This window comes from Hirundo rustica, chromosome 4, assembly GCF_015227805.2.
Source record: "Hirundo rustica isolate bHirRus1 chromosome 4, bHirRus1.pri.v3, whole genome shotgun sequence".
Lineage (NCBI taxonomy): Eukaryota > Metazoa > Chordata > Aves > Passeriformes > Hirundinidae > Hirundo > Hirundo rustica.
Window position 1 is genome coordinate 60,232,563 of NC_053453.1, and position 26,333 is coordinate 60,258,895.

At 39.9% G+C, this 26,333-nt stretch overlaps 1 protein-coding gene across 11 annotated transcripts in view; it reads right to left on the reverse strand.

Moving 5' to 3' along the window:
- ABCC9 (ATP binding cassette subfamily C member 9) overlaps positions 1 to 26,333 on the reverse strand; it is a 70,301-nt gene that overhangs the window by 13,813 nt on the left and 30,155 nt on the right. For 5 of the 11 annotated variants that reach the window (XM_058420103.1, XM_040063384.2, XM_058420105.1 and 2 more), the window contains 18 exons: positions 25,190 to 25,298; positions 23,964 to 24,074; positions 23,359 to 23,431; positions 21,365 to 21,470; positions 19,761 to 19,799; positions 16,323 to 16,361; positions 14,412 to 14,513; positions 12,983 to 13,067; positions 12,358 to 12,438; positions 11,286 to 11,423; positions 10,693 to 10,818; positions 9,980 to 10,076; positions 8,806 to 9,053; positions 7,753 to 7,901; positions 6,890 to 6,959; positions 5,920 to 6,077; positions 3,941 to 4,033; positions 1,173 to 1,275 (listed from right to left, as the gene is read on the reverse strand). In XM_058420103.1, coding sequence (XP_058276086.1) covers positions 1,173 to 1,275; positions 3,941 to 4,033; positions 5,920 to 6,077; positions 6,890 to 6,959; positions 7,753 to 7,901; positions 8,806 to 9,053; positions 9,980 to 10,076; positions 10,693 to 10,818; positions 11,286 to 11,423; positions 12,358 to 12,438; positions 12,983 to 13,067; positions 14,412 to 14,513; positions 16,323 to 16,361; positions 19,761 to 19,799; positions 21,365 to 21,470; positions 23,359 to 23,431; positions 23,964 to 24,074; positions 25,190 to 25,298 — 1,927 coding nt within the window. The remainder of the gene's footprint in view (positions 1 to 1,172; positions 1,276 to 3,940; positions 4,034 to 5,919; positions 6,078 to 6,889; positions 6,960 to 7,752; positions 7,902 to 8,805; positions 9,054 to 9,979; positions 10,077 to 10,692; positions 10,819 to 11,285; positions 11,424 to 12,357; positions 12,439 to 12,982; positions 13,068 to 14,411; positions 14,514 to 16,322; positions 16,362 to 19,760; positions 19,800 to 21,364; positions 21,471 to 23,358; positions 23,432 to 23,963; positions 24,075 to 25,189; positions 25,299 to 26,333) is intronic. The other 6 variants (XM_040063393.2, XM_040063391.2, XM_040063390.2 and 3 more) reach the window with 3 other exon arrangements.

Consider the following 26,333-nt stretch of genomic DNA (forward strand, 5'->3'; position numbering starts at 1 on the left):
TTCTGTGACTCACACCTATGCAGCATAATGGTCTTGAGTCTCTATCATCAGCTAGGACAGGACTTAAGAGCTGCTATTAAATCCCACAAACTTTTGGTGATCTTAGTACCACTGTGCCATTAGGCAGAGATAAATAAACTATTCCTTGGCAAGATCACATTATTTCTGATGCTCTGATGAGGTGAGGTGTATTCTTGGACCAAATTCATTCTGCATGTAAGCAAGTCTAAGACTGTGAGATGTTAACAGACTTATTCCAGGATCAGCTGTTGCTCTGTTATTTATCTGTCTTAGATTTGGAAGCAATTTAGCTGATCTTGGATGCTGTAAGAAGCTGAAAGCTTTGAGCACATAATAAAAAATGGAGAATAACTTCATTGCTCCAACAGGAAAAGAAGGTGAGTATTCAGCCTTTGATGTGAGGATTAATCATGCCTGTTGCTATTTATGTCCAGCAGAATAAGGCCACTGCTGTTTATTCAGTGCCCTTTCTGTTTAAGATGAATAAGGGAATCACATTACTTTGCTTGCCTCTTCTTGCCTTGCAGATCAGGACAGTCCCTAATAGAGACTCCCCCACAAAACTCGGGAACCTATATCACTGTCAGTGACTGCATTGTGCCCTGCTGTCATTTTCTTTCTGGAGTCTAGCTCTGCTGTCTTCCATGATATCAAACAATAAAACCACAAACCGTATGGCCCTGCAAGGGTTTAGCTTATAGCTGTGGGATTAAACTCGCTGGTGGAGAGATACTTCAAGACCTGGGAGTTCAGTGTGCCAAAACCAGCCCTAGCATAAGGATGGCACAGTTCACAAAGCCACTGAAAAGCCACATTCTGCCTTGAAAGCAGTTCCTGCTGCAGGTCTTTGGATGCTGCACAGTAGTAGAGAAAGTCTTGTCTGAAGTTATGTAAATGTTTGTTCATGCACTCCCTTCAGATGCTAGACAGCACAGCAGCAGAAGATGAGGCAGACTTGTATTTTCTTACTCCTGGCCAAGAAAGCTGAAAAAACCCTCTGGGTTTAACATAACAATCCTGATCTATTTTAAGGAACAGTGTGTATAATCTCCTCGCGAGATTAATACTCGTTATTATCTTCTCTGCATCAGCCAGAGTCTCTGTTTGCTTCCAAGGTTTCAAAACCATGGCTGGGACAAAACTGAACGTACCGTCCTGACCTCCAGCCATCTGTTGGCAGCTGACAGAAATAAGTAGGCAATGTTGTTCGTGTCCGTCAGCTCCAGCATGCGTTGTTTAAATCTGGCTTCGTGCCTGCCGAGACCAAAGTTGTTACATTACAACACATTACACACTCACACAAAAGGGTGAAGCGTTAGCTCTGCTCTGCCTTCCCTCCCCCCAGGCCAAAACTTCTTTCCCTTCTGTTTTTGCCGAAGTTTGGGTTAAAAGCTCTTCCCTGAGAACGGGTATCTGCTGCCACAGCTCCCCATAGCCAGAGCGACACATGGAGTAGGGAGGGATTTGTTTGACAAGAAATTCTGTTGGGCTAGGATTTGGACCGGAGTTTTCCCCCTCAAAGAGATTGCGATGCCTGCATGGGAACAGGTTTTGTTTCCCAGAGCTGATCCACTTTTTATAGCTGTGGACTGTAGTCCACTCCTCCCACAGGTAAGTGCTGCTGTGGCCCCTCATTTCCTCCTCACAGGCCACTAGCAAGGGCAGAGGGCACACCTGTCAGCTTAAATCTGATTTCAGAAGTTACCTGGCCAGCTGCAGGGCTCTTCAACAGGGGTGACATCCCTGAGGTTTCAATTAATATGGATGTAGAGTGATCTGTAAATCAAACCTTTCAGCTACTCAGCTCAGCTGTTTTCTCAGGCAGTCACACTTTGCCTAAACAACTGGGAAACTACAATCAGGGAGAGCTATAGCTCACATCTAAATCAGAAAAAATGAGTGATGTTACCTCCATTGCCACTTGTTCCTCTCCCCCCAACACAATGCCCATCACATTTAAAAACCAGTTCAAGGATGCCAGAGAACTGAAGAGCCAAGGTACACTTCGGGAGGGGAGGGGGAAATCTCTATTGGTGCAACTGTATTAAATTCATGGTGCCTTGCACAGTCAGATGGAAACCATTTTGTTGTTCTATATTCTATTGTCTGGTGAATACCCTCACTTGATTAAACCAGCTGAATTTCAGTTATCATCTCAGTGTCTGGTTTATCTTCCATTTCAAAATCTCAGAGGCCTCCTGTGGAACACCTCTAATGCCTATTCTTCCAGAAACTTCCTTTTCTTTTCCTGCTATTTACTGCTGATATTTTATTTCCCTCTGCACAACTTGTAAACATGACAAGCAACCTCCCCGAAACAAGTGGTAACAGTAAGGATGTGAGCAGGAACAAGGATGCACTGACTACTCTGCTCATCTGCTTTCCTGGCAGCAAAACTCCTGCTCTCCTCATGGAAAATCTGACATGCTCAGTCTGTGTTTTTATCCACGTTCAGCTCATCTTCTGGGCACTTTCAGACTTTTATCCTGTCAGATGACGAACAGCAAAGGTCACTGAGATTGCTCTCTGATCCAACTGTACTGCTTTGCCCTAAGTTATGTGAGGAGCTGCTCAGTTTTATCCTGGAACATACTGAACCCAAACTGCAAAGAATGACTAACAGGATCATCAGTAAGTACGAGCTTGCAGACAATAAATTCAGGAGACTTCAGGTTTGGTGCGCAGTGGAGCACAGGCAGGGAAATGAAATGGCTTCAATGAGCACCAGAAATCTTGAAAAACTCAGTTGTTGTGGTGTCCTCGGGTTGCCTTTTGCTCTCTGCCATCCAAGCCCATATTGCCTTTTTGTGAGGTAAAATAAAGAGTTGAACCACTCAGAAAGGTTTAAGCTCCTTCACCTTCCTCAGGAGATAACCTCAGGTTCATAACCTTCCCCAGGTGGTGAAAGGCCACTCTGAACCTCTGAGAAGCACTCAGCACACATCAGCATCCTGTCCTAATGATGACTTCCTGTTTCAATACATCACTCTGTTGACAGAGCTACTTAAAGCATTTCCTGTTGATCACTGGCTCACACCTCTTCAACACAATGTTTTCACTTGTTCTTCCACAGGTGTTGCTGGAACACTCCGTGCTAATAGCTGAGGTCCTAAAGCTTACCTTGATGTGAGGAAACAGCCTTAAGCTGATGAAATAGGTGTGGAAATGGCATTGCAGTGGGATCTGCTCTGGTTTGGAATTCTACATAGTGCAGAATACGTGCAAGGTGCACTTACTGGGAAAAAAACTCAAGGTGGCACTTTGACAGAGTCATAACCATAATCGAATGAACATAGGAGAGTTTGGCCTATATTTCATGTAGTAGAAAGAAAATATATGCATGGAAAGCTGGCAAAACTCCCTCGACCTTACAGAATTTATTTTTCAGTTTTGATTAACAAAGGGAGGTTTTACAATATTAAGATCAAGTTCTGTTCTGTTGCAGTTTTCTTGGAAAGTCTCTCAAGTTGCACACTGCCTTTCAGCTGGAGAGTGCCATAATGATGTCTCCCTGCTCGGGAAGTGGGTAAAACACAGAACTGATTCAGGGACACTTGGATATATAGCAGGGGGTTTGAAGAGGCAGTGCCTCTGCCTGCTTGGCAAAACAGATATCCCTCCTGTCCAGGTTAAAGACCTGGTTAAAATAGACTCATTAGAAGTTTAAATATCATAGCCTAAAAATGTAATCATTTTTAATTCAGTGGAACACAAATACATGTGTTACTGAAAATATGCAAAATGTTTAAGAGGCACGGCAAAGCAACAGGGGGGGAAAAAAATCACTTCTCATTTTTTTGAAATAGCTCAATAAAGTTCTTCAAATTCAACAGTTTTCCCTCAGACATGCTCCAAGGAAGCTGAACAGGCTGGCCTGACCCCCAACCCTCCCTCTAATAAATTGTTTTACAAATTTTACCCAAATGCTCTGATGGTGGTAAGGCCTTCAGCTGTCTCAGAGAAGTGACACAGGAGAGGGAGCTGGGTGCTGTCATCGAGTTCCTGGAGGTCCCTGTGAGTACAAAATACAACAGATGCCCATTACAATGTAAACATTTCTGTGTGCAGAAATTTTGTGACACAGCAGACAAGAACAGACTTTTTGTATATTGCACATAGACAGATCCTAATTACCTTTTATTCTCACAGATTCTGATAAATTAAGAAAATTAACTTAAATTCAAACCTATTGATTTTAAACTTTCCAGCATATTACTTGTGACTCTTAGGTGAGGTTTATAATAGGGTCTGTGTATCAGGAAGTTTATATATTTTATGATAACAGATGGCCTAACAAAAAAAGCTGTACTCCACATAAACATGACTTCATTTTCCTTATCTGGAAGTACCACAACATGCTGAAAGTAAAATATTTCAAATGATAGCAGGTCTTCTCTTTGTGCTCTTAACATTGTTTGTAGCAGGGACAGCACTGACAGAGAAATAATATGAGTGATAAATTTCCCTAATTGCTCAGCAATGACACTTCCAAGACCTGCATGGAGCAACAATATTTAAGTCCAAAAAGTTCCAGTCTTTTAGAAGAGGAACATTTTCCAAACCACAAAAAAAAAAAAAAAAAATTACATCTTTCTGTAACACTCTGCCATTGGCATAGCAGCCAGTTGTATAAACAGAAGAAAGTCCAGATCATTAGAGATTAGAATTTGTTATCAAAAGCCTACAATTTGTGCACACGGTATTAGATAGGCTTGGAGAAACAACTGCTCGATGTTGCTGAATGTTGCAGTTCTGTTGCGCAGAACTGAATTTGCTGCTGATGTTTTGATGATAAATATCTTTCAAATTTATGATGGAAAATACACAGACGTTTTTGAAAGATGTAATGGAAAATACAACAAAGAGTCAAAGTGCTGCAAGAAATACTGTAAATATTTGCATTTCTAAAAATTAGTGAGGCTTATATGCCTGCAAAGGACTGCATGCAAGTGGGTTACAAATACTGGCTGAAGCTATTCATTTAGCCTACAATTCCCATGACTAATTTTTAGGGAAATAAATTGGATGTTTTCATTTCTACTGTTCATCAAAAGAACACAAGTCACATCTCAAGTGATTTAAAAGAGTTTAATTTAACAGAATAATTTGAGAAGGAAAACCATGTCTCCTGATTTGTCAGATACCTTGAGATCTGGTGTACTGCCACATACAGCTTCAGTTTGGAGGTTTGGTGGGGCAAGAACTAGGTTTCTAAAAAATCTCAGAAAAGTTAAGCAAATTGTTTCAGATTTAAACATTTCTGGTTTGGGAATTCAGACTATAGAGTTTTCTTATAAATAAATCTTGGCAGATTCTGGCTGATAACAGAAGACTAATGGATTGAATTTAAGAAAAAACTTCAAATGGCTTGTTGAAGATGTTTTATGAAATTATAGAATGAATTTAGCATCAGAAGCATGGCTCTCTTTTTGTTGAAAAAATTTTACTCTTTACACCCAGCCAAACCACACTTCATATGCATTTCCACGGTGTATAGTGGAAATGAGTTCCTGTGGAGCTTTTTTCCACAATATGAAGGAAAAGCCACAATTGATGTTAATCCAGGGAGTCATTTTCTGTTCTCTACTAACCCTCAAATGTCAAAGAGGAGTTTTGACCAGATGCAAGCTCAGCTGATTAACAAACTTCATGTTCATCTGACTCTTGAGTCAAAAAAAAAATCGATTCAGTTGGTATTATTTCCCCAAATACCCCATTTATGGCCAGGTCACTTGGAAACATTTGCTAGTGCATGTCTCAAACTCATGTCTCAGGATGAAAAGCAGGATGCCATGGCCATTTCCCCCATTTTTGGCTCCTACAACCTCACATTCCACCACAGCTCTTACAGACAATATTTCATGGAGGAAACTTTCAGGACGGTTCTTTAGTACGTACTTGGAAGCAACCCTGAAGTATTTCTGGATGAAATAAAATGCTATGCCCAGGGGCACAAGGGCCACAAGAAACCATGGAGTGGCGTAGGAGATCATCCCAATGGCTGACAGGCAGAGCAAGGTGGATCTGGTCAGAGATTCCAGCGTGGGAGGGATGTGCTAGAAGGAAATGAAAAACACCCATGAGGGAAAAAAATCTCTGGTAGCACCACTATAAACTGTTTCTTATAAGAAAAGTGGAATAATACCACTATGTACTCATCGATATTATCCTGATATCAGGAGACTTTTTGTTTCTGTGGGTCTTGTAGCCAAATGCACAGGGGTTAAAAAATTAGCCAGTAGGTTTTTGTTCTCTAAAGGTCTGAGTTTCAAAGATCATGTGGAAATGGGAGCCATTTCCATCTCATTTATATGTCAGGCAAGGAAGAGAAAATTGTTCTTGATATGCCAGATATTTAGAGACGTAGAATACTCTGTCTCAGTCACATAATTTTTTTTCTATGTTCCCATAAAACTTACATTTAGGATTATTGTTCATCCAAAAATCTTAATGCACAGCCGTAGTGAAAGCCCTTCCCCTCCCTGAATGCTCTAAATCCACACATCCTGCCAGCCACAGAACACTTATTAGTCACACCTACTCCCATGTATTCAAAGTTATTATATTCTACTATGTTTCCTGTTTTGAGCCCAAAATCTGATGCTTTCTTAATCCAGATCTTCCAACAGAATCAACCAGTCTGCATATGAAGAAATTAAGAGTCACTGCCTCCCAGTACATTTAATTGTTACGTGACTTCATTACTACAAGTGTGTGTACTTTTTACTTTGTGTACCTATTATCATCCCCAGAGCCTGGTTTTGCTATGACTTTCTCTACTGAATATTTTAGCACATCATTTTATTCAGAATCTACATGAAAATTTGCAAAGTCAGGATAATAAAACAGAATATATTGATATATCTACCTGGTCAATTATATTTGTATCAGCAGAGAAGCGATTTAGAATTAGTCCCAGTGGAGTCATGTCAAAGAACCTGTTGGACAAATTAAAACCAAAAAGTAAGCTGTAGAGGAATTCCAGTTTTGGATTAAAAGCCCAGTCAGACAGAACACAGAGCTGCATACAGCCATTTTCTAAAACCAAGCAATAAATATGAATAACATACCAGATCATCTTATCTGCATCCTGACTGTCTAAATGCTTCTTTTGGCACCTTCCCCTGAAAAAAAAAAATTGTCTTCTCTTCCAAAAACTTGCTGTCTTGTGTCCTGATCTTTCCTTCTTGCTTCATCAGGATTTAAGATCCCTTCCAAAAATCACTGCCTGTTCCTGACTGATGCTTATCCTCCTTCTAATGGGCACCAACCCCAGACGTTTCATGGAAGCACTGTGATAAGTTTATTTGTTATTCAGGCATCCTTTTGGCCATCCTGCTGCCTGTGAAGCCCTGGGTATTTTGCACAGAAGATGTCTTGGTGTCCACATGGTTTGACACCATGGCCATGGCTCAGAGCTTGAGCTGGGTGCCCTGGAGGCTGAACTGCCCTTCAAGCTGCCCTTGACCCCCCAGCCTTGAAGAGGTGCCACCTTTCTGAAACATTTCAGACAGACAAAAAACAGGGGCAAAATTTCACACATTCTCTCATGGAATGTCATTTCCACACCCCGTCCCCTCTCCCCATGATTATCTCACTAATTATTTTCCCTTTTCGAGGCCCTGAAGGAAACAGGTCAAATACGAGAGCTTTTCCTTGGAGTACCCTTGCAGTTACAAAGAGGACAGGTTTTGACCATGCAGCTTTTCAGGGACATAATTTTTGCTGTACCTGATTGGCCCAAGGATGATCTTGTTGAGGAGATTGTGGTGTAGGTTCTTGGCTGCTGTGAGGCCCATCCACTCCACAGTCAGGGACGTGATGAGGCAAAGGACAATCCCAGCTCCGGAGAGGATGCTGAAGACAGCTACATGGTAAGTCTAATGGAACGACAAATACATCAGTCCTAGAAATAAACACCCATTAATCTTTTCTTCTAGGAAGTTCCCAAGGTACCTGGTGCCCATCAGCTACTATGTCATATCTCTTGTATTACATAATTACATATCATCTTTGAGAAATAAAAGAACTATGACGGAACTGCAATTCATTAAGTCCACATAACTAGAAGTTCTGGCAGTTCTAAGATTCCTCATTCTATTCTACCCCTCAAGACCTTGAAATGGTAGCTCTTAGAACTGTGAAGACTGACTGTGTGGACAAATACAAAGGATTGTTATCCACTTAGGGAAACCGAGTGCTTGAAACTCTCAAGAATGAAAGCATTCAAGAGATGTTGGAAAGTTCCACTTTATTAACTTCAAGCATCATGAAATTCCCAGAACAAATCCTAAACTGATTTGCCAGCAGCAAATATAGCACATTTAAGCCTTCTGAAAGTCTAGTAAGTGGATTCCAGTGAGATATTGTGCATGAGTCAAATTTACAGCTATAAGCAGATTGTACTGAAGCAGTACAATTGAATACTTCCATTATTTTTTTCTTCTGGCAGGACACTACTTGACAGACAGTAATTAGGAAAGTGTGGTCATTGACTTAGAGGACCAGTTGTAAAATCCAGAGGGAAAAGTTTCGTGTAAGGCTCCTTACTTTGAAAGGCCAATTATTTTTCTACCCTCAAATATGCTTCTGTTTCAGTTCTGAATGGTCAAAAAGATTGATAAAATTTGAATTGCCATCTTTTACCGCTAAGAATCTGTCCATCCTGTATCATTAACTACCTGTCATTTCAATCCAGCTGGCTTCTAGATGAACAGCAAATAATTACGTTAGAACATGTTTTCTTTCTTTTTTTTCCCTATCAGGCTCCAAGATCTGGCTCACCTTCTCTTTGCTCTTATCCTCATCAGCATTCCTGGCTTCATTTGTATTGTCCATGGATGTCCACGTAGCAAGCCAGTAATCTATGGCCACGATAACTGAGTGTTTCAACAGCTTGGAGAAAATCATCAGAAAGAGCAAGAAAAATCCTCCAGAGGTCAGATATCTCCAACACGTTCTCCATGGCATCTTTGTCCTGAGCCTCAAGACAGTTGACATGTTATCATCTTCATCTTCTTCCTCTTCCTCCTCTGTGACTCAGACATTTGATCAAGTTAGCTTGGATTCAATACTATACCTTATTTTACTGGATTTGTTAGATTTTTTTTTCTTCTGCATTGAATTTAAATTTTAAAGTAAAAATTCAATTTTTCATTTAAGAACAGCAAACATCTCAAGACATGTTTTCATAAGACTTCCCCTGTGCTCTTTAAGCAAGTCTATAGTTTGCCGATCTTTGACTTGTCACAGTTTTGTTAAGAAAAAGTTTTTACAAACCAAATCTTCACTACTTATTATTTAGAGCAGAGACCAGGCCTTTCCCAACCTGTTCATCAGCTTTTATCACACAGTCAGCAGAGCAATTTTAGAAGATTTTAGAAAACTCTCAAACCTTTCCATCCAGACTCTATCATCTTTTTACAAGAAAAAGTTTAATTTTCCTTTCAGTCCAGAGTACTAAAATGATAATTGATCACATTCTATTGAAACACAAATGGTGGAAATCTACTACTATGGAAAATACATATTTCAGAGGTGTATAAACATGAAAGTTAATTTTTTTATCCCAGATAAAAAGAATATATATCTCAGAGCCCAGCAGGCTGCATTTGAGGAAAGGAAATATTGACATGCTCTTGACAGCTGCCTCATTTTTTTTTCTTTACCATTTTTTCTGTCATTGTACTTCTATCTCATCCCTTGATAACTCCAGGCACTGTGAGTCAGCAAAGAAATTAACTTCTTTGGATACACCCTTATCTCTGCATGATATTTAGGGAAATATATGGAGAACCCCTTAAACAAGTCCTACTGTAAACAGGTCAAAATGTTGGACTTTCCACTATTATTACCAAGTGTCTTCAAAAGACTCACACTTTGCTGCTAAGAACTGCAGCTATAAAAGTGGAAAGGCAATGAAAAATGGCATCAAGTAAAGTGAAATTGTAAAACAAACCTTCATCTTCATCTTCCAGCTGTGACTTGGATTCTCTGGGGTACATAGCCCTTCTAAGGGTTTTTCTCTCAAGAGTTGCCTGGTCAGCTTCCATATCCTGAAGTAATTAGGTTATCATTATTAATAATAATTATTAATAGGTTTTATTAATTTGAGAGATCATTTATTAATTTTAGAGCTTAGCTGTTCACCAGTTGTAGTAATACTTGCAGTAATCTCAAAGAAACTTTATGTGGATCATTTAAGTCACAGAATGGAAAAACACTGTATTTTTCAATTTAATTTTCAGAGAATTCAGCTTTTCCACTTCTTTCCCTCTCTCTGCCATTCTTTCATTCCCTCTCTTTTGGAATGGTAAAAACTTCAACAATAGTCTTTAGAGATCCTAAATGTTCATGGCAATAACTGAATAAAAGGATAAGAGATACCATAGGAAGTTTCTGGGTCCAACCCTTGCCCCACCAAAGGGTCAGTTGTGCACCACATTTCCAAGGGCTTCTTGGCTAAGATGTCCTTACAAACCATCCATGATGGATATACCACACACTTCCTGGATGATCTATTCCAGCCCCTGAAACTCCTTACAGGTCATGTGGTTTTGCCCTAAGGTCAAGTTGAAAACTTACTTCAGACATGGTTTGGGGTTTTTCTGAAATTGAATGACAAATATTTCTTTGCAGAAAAGTCATCCTTGCCCAAATACTCCTATTTACCTTTTCCAGCTCTTGATCTTGGCGATTCATTAGAGTTTTCCAGTGCTCATATAGCTCCACATCCTTGTTTTGGATATCCTTTAGTGTCCCTTCTCTAAGCACCATTCCATCCTTCATTGCTATGATCTAGGGGAGAAAGCACACAGCACTCAACAACACAGGCACCATAATCACTGACCTGGATCCTACAAGATATGTCTCACCATTAGTGACAATACCATTATGCAAATTTCTGTCTTCATTTTATGCAATATTTTATTAATAACTGCATAAGTTTGTTGGCACAGCTCATAAACAGAAACCCATGTAAGTCGTGCTTTCCTGCACATGTACTGAAAGCACTGAAAAGAATGGATAGACACAGTTGCAATTAAATTAAAATTCTCCAAGTCTTTTAATGAATAATAAAAAAAATCTACTTAAATAATGTAAAAGTAAAATGGCTCTTCCACTATAAAATCTGTGTTAAAGTTAGCCACATGGCATATGGAATTAAGGAGGGACTCTATTGCAGAGAAAAGTATGGTTACGGTGTTAACTTCAAGTATACATTCATCCTTAGCAAATTTTCCCCCTGGTACCTCTTCTCTTACCCAGTCAGCATGTGGGAGATATTGTAATTTATGTGTCACCAGAACAAGAGTCCTCTTGTCTTCTTGCAGAAACTTCAAAATCCCTTCCTGCATTAAGTGATCACTTAAGTGAATGTCCAGTGCAGAGAATGGGTCATCCTGCAATCACATCAAATTGAAAAATATTAGAACAGAATAAAGAGAGTGAGGTTTATTCCTAAAATAAGTGTTTAAAATAATAATAATTTTAAAAAGCATCTGTGTTTACTGATGTTTAATCTCTCTCTAGTGGCTAGGATCCAGTCAGAGGGCTACACTCCAGTGAGCTGGAATCCACTGCTCTTCAGTTCACAGAAACGGACTCAGTTTCATTTTTTGTGTCTGGTTGTGTGTAGTGCAGGACAGAGTGCAGGAACACCAGGACTGAATTTTCCTATCCAAATTTGAAAATGCCAGGATCCAAAGCCTAACTTGGGCCCAATTTTGTTGTGAAACTGGCACAGGAAAATTAAAGCAGAGTTAGCAACTCTTCTCATTTCCTCCTAATTAAACTACAGACATGCTTGGTCTTCACTTACGAGTGAGTGTGGCTGGAAACAAGGCAGCATAAGGATATCAATATGCATTTCTTCTTCAAGAAGTCTCTACTTAATTTTGAAGAGGCTCAAACAGCCCCTTCATAAACCTCCTGAAATTCCTAATATGCTCTGAAAATAATAACAGCAAGGCTGCGCAACTCCACAGCACTCTGCAGGAGCATGCTGAGCCCTCAGACTGTTCATTATGGCTCTTTATCGGAAATTCTGTTGATTTTTGTGGGACTGTGCTAATAGTAGGTCACCATTGAGAGCAAGGGGAAGTTAAAACAACCTGTTCCACTCTTCCAGTGTTAATCTCTGAATGAATTCCCACCTTCATCAGCCTCCCAGGGTGTGTTGATGCTGCCTCTGATGGATGCTTATTTCCTATCTCTATATTTTGGGTTTGGAGTTGAATACAAGTGCCCATAGGTCTTCTAAATATAAACTAAATATGTGGAATTACAGTTTTATTACTAACCTTGCACATTCCATGTGAAAAAGAAAAATCTTACCAAGAAGACAATGTTGGTGTTCTGGTAGAGTGCCCGAGCTACACAGATTCTCTGTCGTTGGCCTCCACTTAAATTAATCCCCTAATGATTCAAATGGATCAGAAATAGGCATCTTTGAATAAACATTATGACAGGCCTTTGGAAATGTGATTTTTTACAATTATAGAGTTCCATTAAAAATAAAAAACTTCATTAAAATGCTAATTTTACTGATAAACAAGGACATATAGTCCTCATATAATATCAGAAGAAAAGTCATTATTCATGGGTAAGTGTAAATTATGAAGAGCTGCTCTCACCACAGTAGGATTTTTAGACTGAAAAATGTAATCAATACCAGCATCAAATTCTGCAACAAAAATATGGGAGACTTTGGTCAAGAAATCCCATTTGAGAAACAGAATAGAATAGAATAGAATAGAATAGAATAGAATAGAATAGAATAGAATAGAATAGAATAGAATAGAAGCAGAAGAGATTTCAACTTATTTTTAGTAACCCTTGGTGAATTACAATTGTTTACCAGTCTGGCAGCCAAATACAGACTAGAACTGTCTGAGTGACATCAGGGAGTGTCTTCTTAATACAGAGGTCAAGAAGATATTAAAGCATTCACATTATTTACCCTTTCTCCAATTTCTGTCTGGTCACCAAATGGCAGTAAGTCAATATCAGGCTGCAGAGAACAGGCATCTGTAACAGCCTTATACCTGGAAAAACAACATGGTCATTGCAATTGTTTACCCAGCCACTCGCTCTGCTCACACAAAAACCTCCAGGTAGATGTCACCATGAAGTTTTTATTGCTCTTGTGATGGCTGGATAATTGTAAAAATAAGTAAGGCAAAATGATGACTGAGAACTAATCCTGGAGCATTGTAAATGAAGCATTGTAAAAAAATATGTCTTTATTAGAAGTCTTTATTGGCAAGACTGCTTTTTAATTATGTAAATTACTGAGTACATTCCTCCCTATGTAAACAAATTGAGTTGTTTTGTTGGACTCCAGAGAGTTTGAAGCTATTTCCCATTGAGTTTTTATTCTTCCCTCTAAGTGCCTCTTCATTTTCTTGGGAGTGATATTACAGGATAAAGGATCCTTACAGTGCTTCTGGTTTTACCAGAACCAGCAAACCACTTGCAAAATTTTGACATTTTTTTGTGAGATTTCTGGGTCTGTAGCAGGTGATCTGCTGAAGAGCAGCTGGGATCAGACTATTTAAGTGATGAAATTCAGCATTGCCCCTTTGAGCTGACGGATGCAGTGGCTGAATAATCTGGTCCCAGAAATTTTGGTGCTTTTCTGGATTTCAATGCATTTGGTCATGGTTAAGTTTTATCCAGTCAGAATGCAGTCATACATCTTAACACAGCACAGACTGAGAGGAACAGGGTGTATTTTCAATAACCGAAAACAGAGAGTGTTGCTTTTGAGAACATTAGAAATTTGTTTTCCTTAAGTCCAGTCACTTTTTCCACATTTGTTAATTGACCTTTTGGAAGGATAGAAGAAGCAGGTGTTGAGTAGGCACAACAGAAGCTGTGCACCTCAGCTTCCACACTTCCTTCTCCTGTATTTCTAAAGGAAGAATTAAGGCAAATCCCTCAAGGCACCCCATCTTCATAAATGCTGATTTTGGAAAGTGGCTGCTCCAGTAATTTGACCACAGCAGGATTAGCACATAAAGTCAGTGGAAACATGCCTAGAATTCCTGTTTCCAGAGCCCTCTGGCAGCCTTGGGCTCCATTAAACAAAAGAAAGATGGGATTCATCTCACCTTGGAAATGACATATATAACTTCAGCTGTATTCCATGGAGAGCCACTGCCACTGTGGGATTTCTCACAAACATCTGTGCTCTGCTTAGAGGAGCAGCCTAATTTATACCAGAAACCTGCTTCTGAGGTGAACAAAGTCAAGTCAGCTAAATCCACCCCAGGTTTAGCATGCACTGATTGATATTTTCCAGGATCTACAAAATTCCTCCAGAAGGTGCCAAAAAACCCTCTTTAAAAGGAGCTGCTGGGTGTTTTTGCAAGGAGGTGCATATTTACCTCTGCTTATTAAAGGGGCTGCCAAAGATGATGTTCTCCTCCACAGTGGCATTGAGCAGCCACGGCTTCTGAGCTGCGTAAGCCACCGAGTACCTGTTCCTACTGCAGACAGACACAGAGCTTTAGTAAGAAACAAAGCCCTCACACTATGAAATATCTGATAACCAGATTTTTTTAAGTTAATTTCATGAATATGCATTCGGAAAAATACAGGGAAACACATAGGCAATACAAAGTAAAGGGAAGAGTTTTAAATTCAATGCTTTAGTTAGAACAGCACCCGCTCTCTCCCCTGATGGCAAAACCTACACTCTAGGTTGTATTCTATTCTACTATCAATGGCTAGTACACACCTCAATCTAGTAATTGCAATTCAAATCCAAAGGCAAATTATAAATTATACTAAGAAATATTAAATTCTCACAGGAATAGTTATTTGGCATTATTTTCTCTAACATCAAAACACGGGGTGAAAAGGCACTGTTCAAATGGCATTGGCACACTTGACTTGCTGTTTTCTGAAGTGTGAGGATATTTTATGTGGCCACACATAGAAAATACTTTTTTCTCTGTGAATACTTTTTTTTTTCCTTTCAGTTTATTAGGTTCTCAATAACATTGGGAAAGAGGGCAGTTTCATACAGATTGGGAAGGAATCACTGTAGCCTCCCAAGGACTTATTAGACATACTTTAAATGTATCTAAATGCCTAATGATGTTTGTCAATAAGGGCATGAAAGTTTGTTACTTCTGGCTGTTTTGCCAAGGTACAGCAGCAAAAATGGTCTTGTAATTTCAGACATTTTTCTGAGATGCGCAAGGTGATGTGAGGAAGGAGGTGTGAACTGCTCGTGGATCTGAACACTTATCATGGAATCATGGAATGGTTTGGGTTGGAAGGGACCTTAAAAATCATCTTGTTCCAACCCCTGCCGTGGGCAGGGACACCTTCCACTATCCCAGGTTGCTCAGAGGTCCATCTGGCCTGGCCTTGAATACTTCCAAGGATGGGGCAGCCACAGATTCTCTGGGCAACTTGTGCCAGGGCCTCACCACAAATACAACAACGAATTTTTTTCTAATATCCAGTCTAAACCTGCTCTCTGTCAGTGTGAAGCCATTTCCCTTTGTCCTGTCAGTCAAGGCCTTTGTAAAGAGTCCCTCTCCATCTTTCCTTTAGGCTCCCTGCCAGCTCTGGAAGGCTGCAATAAGGTTCCTTCTCAGTGTCTTTGATGGTATTGCTTCCAGCAAAATATTTTCTCAGCTTCATTTGTAAGCATGTAGTATTTACTACTGAGAGAGGGGTGCTAAGGCAGGAGAAACAACTGGTTAGAAGCCATCAGCAATATCCCAAAACTTCCAGGAGTTTTAGCCGTTCATTTGCACTCGTATGAAATACATCCTCAAGATTATGGGGCAGCAAACCATGGTATGGCTCCCAACCACAGCTCTGTGTGCCACTACCTCTCTGTCATTTATGACATACTTTTAGTGGAGCTTGTCATTCTTTTAAACCTGGAGCCAGGGGTGGAGTCCCTGCTTGGCTTCAGCTGGAGCTGAGCTGGCTCCCTCTGTGCCCCGGTCCATCCCAGGCTGGGCAGAAAACGCAAAAACACGTGGGAGGAGACACCTAATGATGCCTCATGCCTAGAGATCCTCTCTTGCATGACAAGGAGCACACTAAATTCCCCCTGAGGTCAGATGGGAGCTGAGCATCTTTCAGACAAGACAGAGGTAGTGGTTCACTGGCTGGAGAAGTGTGGGATCCACACGATAGATTGATAGATCTGCACAATCTATCAATTAACCCAAGGAAACATGAAGATGATTTAAGGGCACAAAGATGAGGATTTGGGGAAATTCTGAAGAAATTAATGAGTGTTTTATGATACACTAGAAAAGAAATAATACCTTCTGGATGCTTCAAAAGAAGGTTCAGTTTCATTTACACTGTAAGTTATGGTAAATGACATTTAGTAAACAGGAAATATAAAGAATAACATTTTGTGCTAGTTTTACATACAGTTAACCTGGAGTTAGTTAATTACATACTTTAAGAACTCAACGTAAATTTGGGGTTTTATGTTCTTGAAGGTAAAATAAACAAGGTCTAAGCAAAAGCATAACACTTTTCTAAATGTAACAGTTTCGTACCTACAAGGCATGGTGGCTAAACAGGCAAATTATGTTGTTAGAAAATGTATTAAAAATGAAAATTGTATCATAAAATCTATTAAAAATTAAAATATTAATATTGCCTGGCAAGAAATAAGTTAGCTTCTCCACACAGTTCTGCCAGTGGCCTGCAGAAGTTGGCAACTAATGTCAAATTTCCTCTGGAGTGAAGATGAGCTTTGCAACTACACTGTAGGATCAGAACAGATTTTGAATCCCTTTGTAGCACTAAGGCTGCATAAAGCTGTGCACAGCCCTACAACATGTAGGTTTTTCTTGTCATCCTCTGCTTCTTAAGGATCAAATCCTTAAGAAATACATTCTGAAGAGCATTCAAATGGCAGCAATGACATGGATGATTTTGCAGCTCCCTCTGTTTGCTAATTGACTTTTTAACAGTGCCAAGAGCCTGGAATGGCAGGAAAAGCAGTTTTGGACCAGCAATGATGCTCATTCCAGGCAGGATGGTGCATCACTGCAAAGTGCAAAACTTAACTAAAAAAGGTGATACCAGGTAAATAGGAGCAGGCATTGGAAGGAGTTAGAAAACTCATGCTAAAACATTATTTTCCTGAGTTTAAAAAAAGCCATGAACAAACATATCCTCTTCTCTCAGGCCTATGAACACTCTAGATGAAACTCTTCAATGCTGAGACAGAAATGGCTGCTTGACTGCTGGGATACCAGTAAATGCAGCTGCACTCATTAGCAGGATATCCAAGTCTAGAAACGGCGTAAAAATTCTAATAGCAAGCAGAGTCCTTGCAGTGCTAGGCTCATGCATTAAGCATCTTCCCAAAATGCCAGAACTGAGACATGTTTTCTGTGCTGCACATCAGCTCTCTGAGGACTAGGATAATTCAGGCCTCCTAAAATGCACAGTCTGTCTTTTCTTCATACACCACTTGCCAGAGAAGGTGCTGCATCAGAGGGAAATAAGTCTCAGAAGTGTCAGAGAGCCACATATTGAGGCTCAAAACAGACAGCCCCTCATTAAAACTTGGTCTCTTATTCAGCAGAAGCTTACAGTCTTCTCTATAATGGAAAAAAGTCACAAGAGCAAAAGATAGAGTCTAAGTAGAGATTGAAAAGGGGCTGGGAATCAGGTGAAGGCAAACAAGAAGAAGAAACTCTAAATTAGTTCTATTCAAGACCCCCAAACTTTTGTCAGGAAAGCACTGAAGTGGTAGAGAAGAAGAAAATGCTTTCAGGGGTAAGTTTGGGAGCACCTTCTGATCTACAAGTTAACAAAAACTGGGCATAAGACTTGCAAGACTCCTTGCAATTCTATACCAGATTTAATATGCTTGCCATTATAACCAGAGTATCTCAATGGGCAAGGACTAATTTTAGGATCTCTGTTTCTTAAACCCTTTTTCCTTGGTTAGAAATTTTATTCCTGGCTTAGCTTGACAAATAGACTTTGATTCTCACAAATTATGAATGAGATTTCTGTGAGAACCCACATTCACCAATAATCCCATGAATAAATACAGAGAAGACCTTTAGTGAGCTGGGGCATTCACAAACAAGGGGATTAAGTATTTGGTTTTATACTTTATTACTCTGCTGAATCTGAGAGAGTGATGTGATTTCAGGGCATGGGAGTGGGCTGAAATTAAATCTCCTGAGATTTCTAAAAGGGGTATTTTATTTGCCTGAGGGGATTAGCATTTATTTCCTCTAGTTCATTTATTTACTGAAATGTAGCTATTTATACTGATTTCTAGCTGTACTATAAAATATACATATTGCCCAAAATTTCAAGTCTTAAATGGTAGACAGGACCAAACTAATCAGTCATTTTTATGGGATTTTGAATATATAAGATAAAAAACAAACAACAACAACAAAAAGGATAAATCAATTGGAATCAGGGTTTTAAGGAAAAGTAAAAAAGACCCCTTGTTTAGAGATTTAGACACTTTTATGGTAGCTCATAATGTTTTAAAATAGACTAAAGCATCTCTAAGAAGGCCCTGATTCCCTCATTCTACAAAGTAAAGAGGGAGGAGAAGAAAGGTGTACGAAATCTCTGGGATAGCCCTGCAAACGCAGAATTGAACCATTTCCTCTGCTAATAAAGGCAGGAAATTGAGGCAAGATGAGAACCAAGCATCTACACAAATTCCGTACAGGAGTTTAGAGGAATTTAGGCCTGTCCCTGCAACCAGAACTGGTAGTTCTGCTGGTTTTGGCCACTGACATTTATCTGGATGATTTTTTTATCTCTCCAGCGCTCATTATACCCTTCAGAGCTTTCTGTGAGCGCCTGTGGTTGTAACCTTTGGGTGAGCATTGTACTTGACAATCCTTCTGGGGCGAGCACTGACTTTTCCTGATATTTGTCGCATCCTTCTGGATACTTGAAGACAAAACAGGCCATTTTTGAGGATCTATTTAATAGTTCTTGTGTTTCCTGAGCTTTTCACTTAGTACACAACAAGCTGTTTGCACAGAAACCATTTCAATGTACAAAAAAACACGTGGCAAGTGAAAGGTTTTCACTTGGCCTCTCTTGGCTTGGCAGTCTGAGAAGATGGTTCTGACTGGCTTGATGTCCATGAGGGGAACACAAGTCTCTGCATGACTCCCACAAATTATTAAGAAATAACTTAATAATAAATAACTCTCATCTGAAACAGGCTTGGCTGAATGACTGTACCTAGACAGCCCCATGCATCAGTGTCTAAGAAGCCTCTCAAGCTGATTGCTCACAGGGAAAACAAAAACCCAGCTCCGTGTCTAAGAACATCACATTTCTGGGCCATGTCTCATGTAAGTGGGAAAAACTGACACACAGCCCATAAGATTTGCCCTGGCCAAGATCTTTTATAGAAAGATACACTGCCGTGTTTTATTTCCCTGAGATGCCAAAGCAGTGACAGCCGTGGCGAGCAGGACACACATCTCTCACTGCAGTCAGGGTATTTGAATCCCAGTGAATGCCTTGCAGGATTGTCCCAGTACAACTGGGGCTGCAATCTTATCCACGTTCACAATTATTGTGTTGTTACAGCTGAATTTGAAAAGGAATTCACCTAGCCTGCATTTCATCCCTGGATCAGTAGCTGCGTTAGTCATGCATGGAGAATCACATGGAAAGGGACTTAAAAGAGTAAATAGGACTTTTTTTATGGTTTTGCAAAATACAGGAGCCACTTAGTTAAATACCTGAAGTATCCTTCTGTATTCATCTGTCTGCCAGGCAGTCTGAAATTACCAGCAAAATATAACCATGTTTGCATCAGCTATATCACAATTACAGTGTGCAACGAAAAAAATCTGAGGTGTTTGCTAAAACCTGAGTTTCTTGGTGTTGTGATGTACAGACTGATAAACAAATGACAGAATGACTCTATCTCTTGAACAATATTAAACTTTTTTTTTTCACAATTCATAATTACTAAACATTTCTTTAGATGTATCTTTTATATTTCTAAGATTTCTCCTTTTTCTAATCTTTCCAAGGTTCCATATCTCTATCTAGGAAAAACTTGAGTCTTTTTCAAATACTTCCTTCAAAACAATTTTGAGAATCATTTTGAGGTACATTCTACTTACACTTTTTATTTTTTTGAAACTACTGAGAAAAACAATGCCTGATTGTGGTATAAAAACCTTCATTGCATGTCTCAGAGAAATTAATGGTGGTAGGTCACATATTCTTCTTCCTTCAAAGCCCACATTCATATATAATTAAACTAAATTTAGTGTAGCCTTGGCTTCAGTTGTACCTGCTACTCCAGTGAGGTCATATGTTTAGAATAGCAGAAAGTGAAGTATAGCTAAAGAGCAAAAATGCCATGGATACTATCACAGGAAAAGCAAAAAACATCCAGTTTACAATACTGCTGTAAGAAAAAATATGACAAAGGCGGTTACTGGTCAAGGGATGGGGCAACAAAATATTGATCTCTGTGACAAAATTCCCTCTTTTCTCAGCAAAAAGATAATTGAGAGGATTTTGGCTTGGTAGTTTTAAAGAAACAGAACTGATCTTTAAATCCAAAGAACTAGTCTTGGGGTTACAGCACAACACTTCCACCATCTCTGCCCTGCCTAGGCTTGAAGAGTGCTTGCTGCACCACTTAGTTTCTGTGGGAAGTTCTCATTCAGTGGTTCTGAGTCCAAGGCCTGACCTCATGGGCAGTTCTTCTTTCAGAAACAGCTTTTGCCCAGCCTTTACTTTTAAGGTGTTTGGTGTGCTCAGGCTGCTTTTTGAGTGTATTACTGTGAAGAGTGACACGGTCCCATAGGTGAAGCTTGGGTAAGTAACCAGGGAAGGAGAAAAGCATTGCTCACACATCATTACAATTTTTTTTCTGCCAGCAGTAGCAGCAGCTCTGGGTGGAAATACATCCTTTCCTTTAGGCTGGCACCCCACAAATCCACTGGGCTAGAGAAGCTCCACACTTTCACTGGTGGGTACAGAAACAATGGGACCATGCTGACTTCAATGATAATGAGTACTGAAGCCTATTTGATAACAGGAATAGTTTATGCTTTCTATCCAGGTCACTTGCTAGGCCAGTATATTAGATATTAATCACCAGACTAGCCTCTTTCCCTTCCTGGGGCATCCTGCGCCGCCTGCTCTGAACGTGACAAAACAGTGAAAAATCCTTCCTTAGTTTGCAGGTGATGCATTCCAGAGAGGATCTGTGTGATGGTAATCACTCAACAGGCAGTTCTGAGGCATGAAGTTTACATTTTTCACAGGAAATCTCAGCCTCCTCCTTAAATGAATGCAGCAATTAATAGCTATATAAACATACTTGCTCCAGTGAACTTTTCCCTCCAGGGTCTGCATCTCTCCCAATATAGCAAGGAGAAGTGAAGACTTGCCACAGCCAACTTGGCCCACAATCATTGTCATCTGACCTATGATAATAGTAAAAACAACAAAACACTTTATAAAAAGAGAAAAAAAAAACCAGTTATACTCCAGTTCATAAGGCCCAGCTAGACTCAGCCCTAGAGCACGTGAACTGATTAAATGATTTCTTTAGCATCCACTACATAAATGGGCAATATTGCATGAATTCATCTGTGGAAACATTAATGGATTGCAGTAACACACTAATTTCCAGAGGAATGAGGCTTCTCCTCTTACCTATATTAGCATTAGTTTTATGGGACTGTGTTACTCCATGAAAGTTATTTAGGGTCAAACGATACTTGGTGGGGAGTGATTATTCAGCCTGGAGGTTCATGAAAATTTGGAACAATCTAATAAATGAACTGAAATTAATTTGGGCCAATCTAATTAATAAACTGAAAGAAGAACCATTACTCTTCCCTGCTTTGCTGTACTTCTCCTTCCCCCCCACACAGACACTTTCCTACCTCCAGTCCTACTCTGCAGTGACAATGGTGCTTCTCAGATCTTCCCGTAAACTGTCAGAACTCACTAACTGTGCTGGCCAGTGCATTTCACAGACTCACAGAATGCTTGTGTTGGAAGAGACCTTACAGATCACCTCATTCCATCCCCCTGCCATGATCAGTGACATCTTCCACTAGCCCAGGCTGCTCAGAGCTCCAGCCTGGCCTTAAACACTTCCAGGGATGAGGCAGCCACATCTTCTCTGGGCAGCCTGTGCCAGGGCCTCACCACCCTCACAGGGAAGATTTCTTTCCTCATATCCAGTCTAAACCTTTCCTCTGTCAGTGTGAAGCCATTGCCCCTTGTCTTGCCATGCCAGGCCCTTTTCAAGAATCTCTCTCCATCCTCCTTGTAGCCTCCCCTTCAGATACTTGGCATTTTCCAGTTAACCTTCTCTCCATCTGGGAAGCCAAGGGTCCTATTTCTTCCAAAGGAGGCAAACTCTGGTTCACCCAAACTGTGAACCCATGGCCTCAGACTGTAAACTCCTTGGAGCAAAAACATTCTGCTGCTGACACTTAATGCTACACGGAAACAAATCATACAGGCTTGGGGGTTATTAAATTGCCACGTGACAGCAACATAAAGTAATACTCTATTTTAAAACAAAGCCCTTGATAGGAGATCAAAATAAAGCATAAGATTATTTAATGAAATGCCAGCAGATAGTGTTATGAATATTACACCATTATCAGCAACAACAAAAATAAATAAATATATTGTTGTAATTATTAATAATAATAGGAAATAATAGTTTCTACTTTTCACACTTGCTATGCAAGTATTCCAAAACAAACCAGCATTTTGTAAATCTGTGGAATCCCTAGCCAAAGACATTGAGGATGCAAAAAATTACAGGAACTCAGCTCAATAAAGAGGAATTAATTGAGAGACAAAATAATTAAGGATTTCTTGACAGAAAAACTCCATCTTCTGAATGAAAATAGTTGTGAACTGGAAGACTGTAATGTTGATAAATGGCAGGAAAAGTGTAATACATGAGTGTTGCAGAAAATAACATACTGAGTTAGATGGACCCTTGGTTTGAATGAGTCTGGAGTTCTTCTTTCTTTTTTTTCAATTTCTCCATTAAAAGTAATAATTATAATTTTTTCAACCATTTTTTCATGTTTATTCTAACTCTTGACTTAGTTTGTGCTACTATAGAACTATATAAACTATATAGATATATAAAATCCACATATATCTAATGATATTACTATATGAACAATACAGCTCATGTCCTTGCATACACTTTTAACCTCTATTTTTTTCTTATAAAACTCTAAATGTGTAGCTTTGTGCACTTAAAAACATCAAGAAGTGGAATTAATAACAAATTGACATTATATATTTCATGTTTAAGGTGTGCTTTCATCATACCTGTAGGGATTCTAATGTTTATGTTGGACAGTGTAGCTAAACCACTTCCCCATGAAAAGTATCCATTGGTCACCTACAAAACAATTACCACAAGTCAGATATTTAAACACAGGAGGGGAAAAGATTAGAATGATTAATTTAGATTTAAAATACCTTCATAAAATAAATCTGTGATTAATAGGTGTGGCATGGTACTACACACAGAGAAAAAAGCAAACTAAGTTTGTAAAGATTACCAAACCCCAAAAAATTGTGAATAAGAAAAGATAAATACAAAAATGTACACAATGTTTGTAAGGCAAGAAAGGGATGACCTTGAGTTGAGCTCTATTTACCAAATACATTTATTTTGTCAAATATGAGACTAAAGTCTTGGACATTAGATTCATGATGCTTCCTTGTTTCCTGAGAAGACACGAAATAATTGTAAAAACTGATCTGAAGCTCACTCTTCTCACTGTAAATTTGGCTAAAGTGCTAACTTATTTAAGGGCTTGCTCTTGCCACGGAAAATTTGAAATAAGAACAGCAATTGGGCACCGTCAGGTGCTGTTGTAGGAGGACCTGCTCCCTATTTTCATGAGGGAAAATATTTTCTAAACCACCTTAATGGCTACATCATCAATCTCCACTGGCCGTGTCTGCTTCCTCGCCGGCTGCTCGTAGCTTTCAAGCTGATACCTGAGGGGCTGCCTCCTGTTGATGGCCTTGGTGTGCTACACAGAGAGAAGTGAAAGCAGGAGAAAAGTTGGAATCTTCATGAGAAGACAGCATTTGGTGCCCTGTAAAGCAAACAATCCCTTTCCTACCACCATTCCAGCTTGGGAAAAGCAGCTAGTGCTTTTCGATATGTGATAATACAGATACACCACTGTCGTCCACATTTTAAATGTTTTAAACGCCCTTAACTGAAGCACAGAAAATATTGGGATTTTTTGCTTCCCATGCATAACCATCCGAAATTTCATCCTTCTCAAACCCTCTCCCCATCATCTACAGTCTCTGTAGGACTAAGCAAAAGGTGGACAGGACAAATAAAATAAAAGCTGAAACAATCTCATTTTTGTTTCTTTTGTTATCACTGATAGCCCAGAAAAGCAAGAAAGGTGTTGTTTCAGGTTGGCAAGCTAAAATAAAATTCATTTTGTGCTAATCCTTTCTTTCTGTTGCCATCTTCAAGTTTCAGTCACATTTTGAGTTGCACAGTCAGTTTGAAACTGTTGAAATACATAGCTTTAGTAAAATATCAAAATGAAAAAAACCACCTTTTTCCAAATCATCTTCATTGTGATTTTTGCCCTCAAATTTTACTCAAATTTACTCTATGTTTAGTACTCCAGAAACAGCATTTTGGAATTAATTCCCATTTCACAAAGTTTGGTGTTGTTTTTTTCCACTTTTAATTTTGAATTTCCCAAAGCAGGAATTGCTCCTCTCTAAGGATGCCTAGTATAAGATGGATTGTACAGGTAATATACAGTACAAACCCCATAACCACAAGAAATCCACCTGGGCCTACTATAAAAATGAAGGCTGAATTTTAGTCATATTTTAATATGTTGGCATATTATGGTTGGCTTAGGATGTTTGTTTGTTTGTTTGTTTGTTTGTTTGTTTGTTTGCTAATGGCACTTCAGCAATGCTTAAGTGTCTTTGGGGACCCTTTATGTAGGTAAAACACAGAGATTAAGACATAAAAGGGGAAAAACTGGTCAATATTAGAGCCAGGCTAGAAATCAAAGCTCCCAGGTTCTGGCAGCTTGGCCACTGGCTTTGTATGTGGCTATATGGCTCTCTGCCTTGAAATTCAGGGTCAAAAAGCAGAACTTACAAGTCCTGTGTGCTTCTTACAGGATTCATAAGGTACAGAGCTGTCCCCACCTCTCCAGCTGTCATCTCCAATCTCATCGCTCAGGAGAAACTCATTCAGCTTCTGAACGCTTGAAAGAAAACAGGGCAGTGAGTTACATAAATCCAGGTTTCCACGAATACATTTCCTTTTTTGTGCAGTCACGCCAGCAGGATTTATCAGAAATGTTCCAAAAGAAGTTCTTGGGATACTTTCATCTGCCACCCTGATGGCAAATGAAGATTTATGCGCGTAGAAGAAGGACAGATGAAAATAAATAAGCATTGTACTGGTAGCTGGGAATGAAGAGCAGAGGAAGTCATGAGGGTGTCAAGGAAGCGCCATGGGAATGGTTTCCCCCTTGGCAGGCTTATCTCTCCTGTGCCTTTCTCAGGCTGCTGCAGTCAGGGTGCAGAAATAAGTCATTCACCCACCTCTATCCTCTGGAAATGCCAGGGCAGTGGGTGCATCCTAACACAGCTTTTGCATCATATTAAAAGACATTAAAGCTATTAGAGACAGTCCAAAGGAGGTCATGAGGATGGTGAAGGGTCTGGAGGGGAAACCATATGAGGAACAGTTGAGATCACCTGGCTTGTTCAGCCTGGAGAAGAGGACACTGAGGAGAGACCTCAGCAGTTCTGCAGCTTCCTCACCAGGGGAAGTGAAGGGGAAAGTTCTGCAGCTTCTTCATGAAAGGAAGGGGCAGCTACTGACCTCTGCTCTCTGAGACCAGTGACAGGACACAAGAAAACAGTGTGAAGCTGTGTCAGGGAGGTTTAGGCTGGATATCAGGAAAACGTCCTTCACCCAGTGTGTGGTCAGGAACTGGAAGAGGCTCCCCAGGGAAGTGATCACAGCCACAGGGCTGACAGAGTACAAGGAGCATTTGAACAGTGCTCTGAGGCACTGGGTGGGATTTCTGGGGTGTTCTGTGCAGGGCCGGGAGCTGGACTCGATGATCATGGTGTGTCCCTTCCAACTCAGCATATTCTGGGATTCCATGGTTCTATGCACTGCATGCACACGGGCTGGGTACTGCACACCTCAGCACAGCCATGGCCAGCCCTGGAGACACACAGCAGCTCTTTGCCTAGCTCTTAAAATAGTCCACTGGGACTATTTT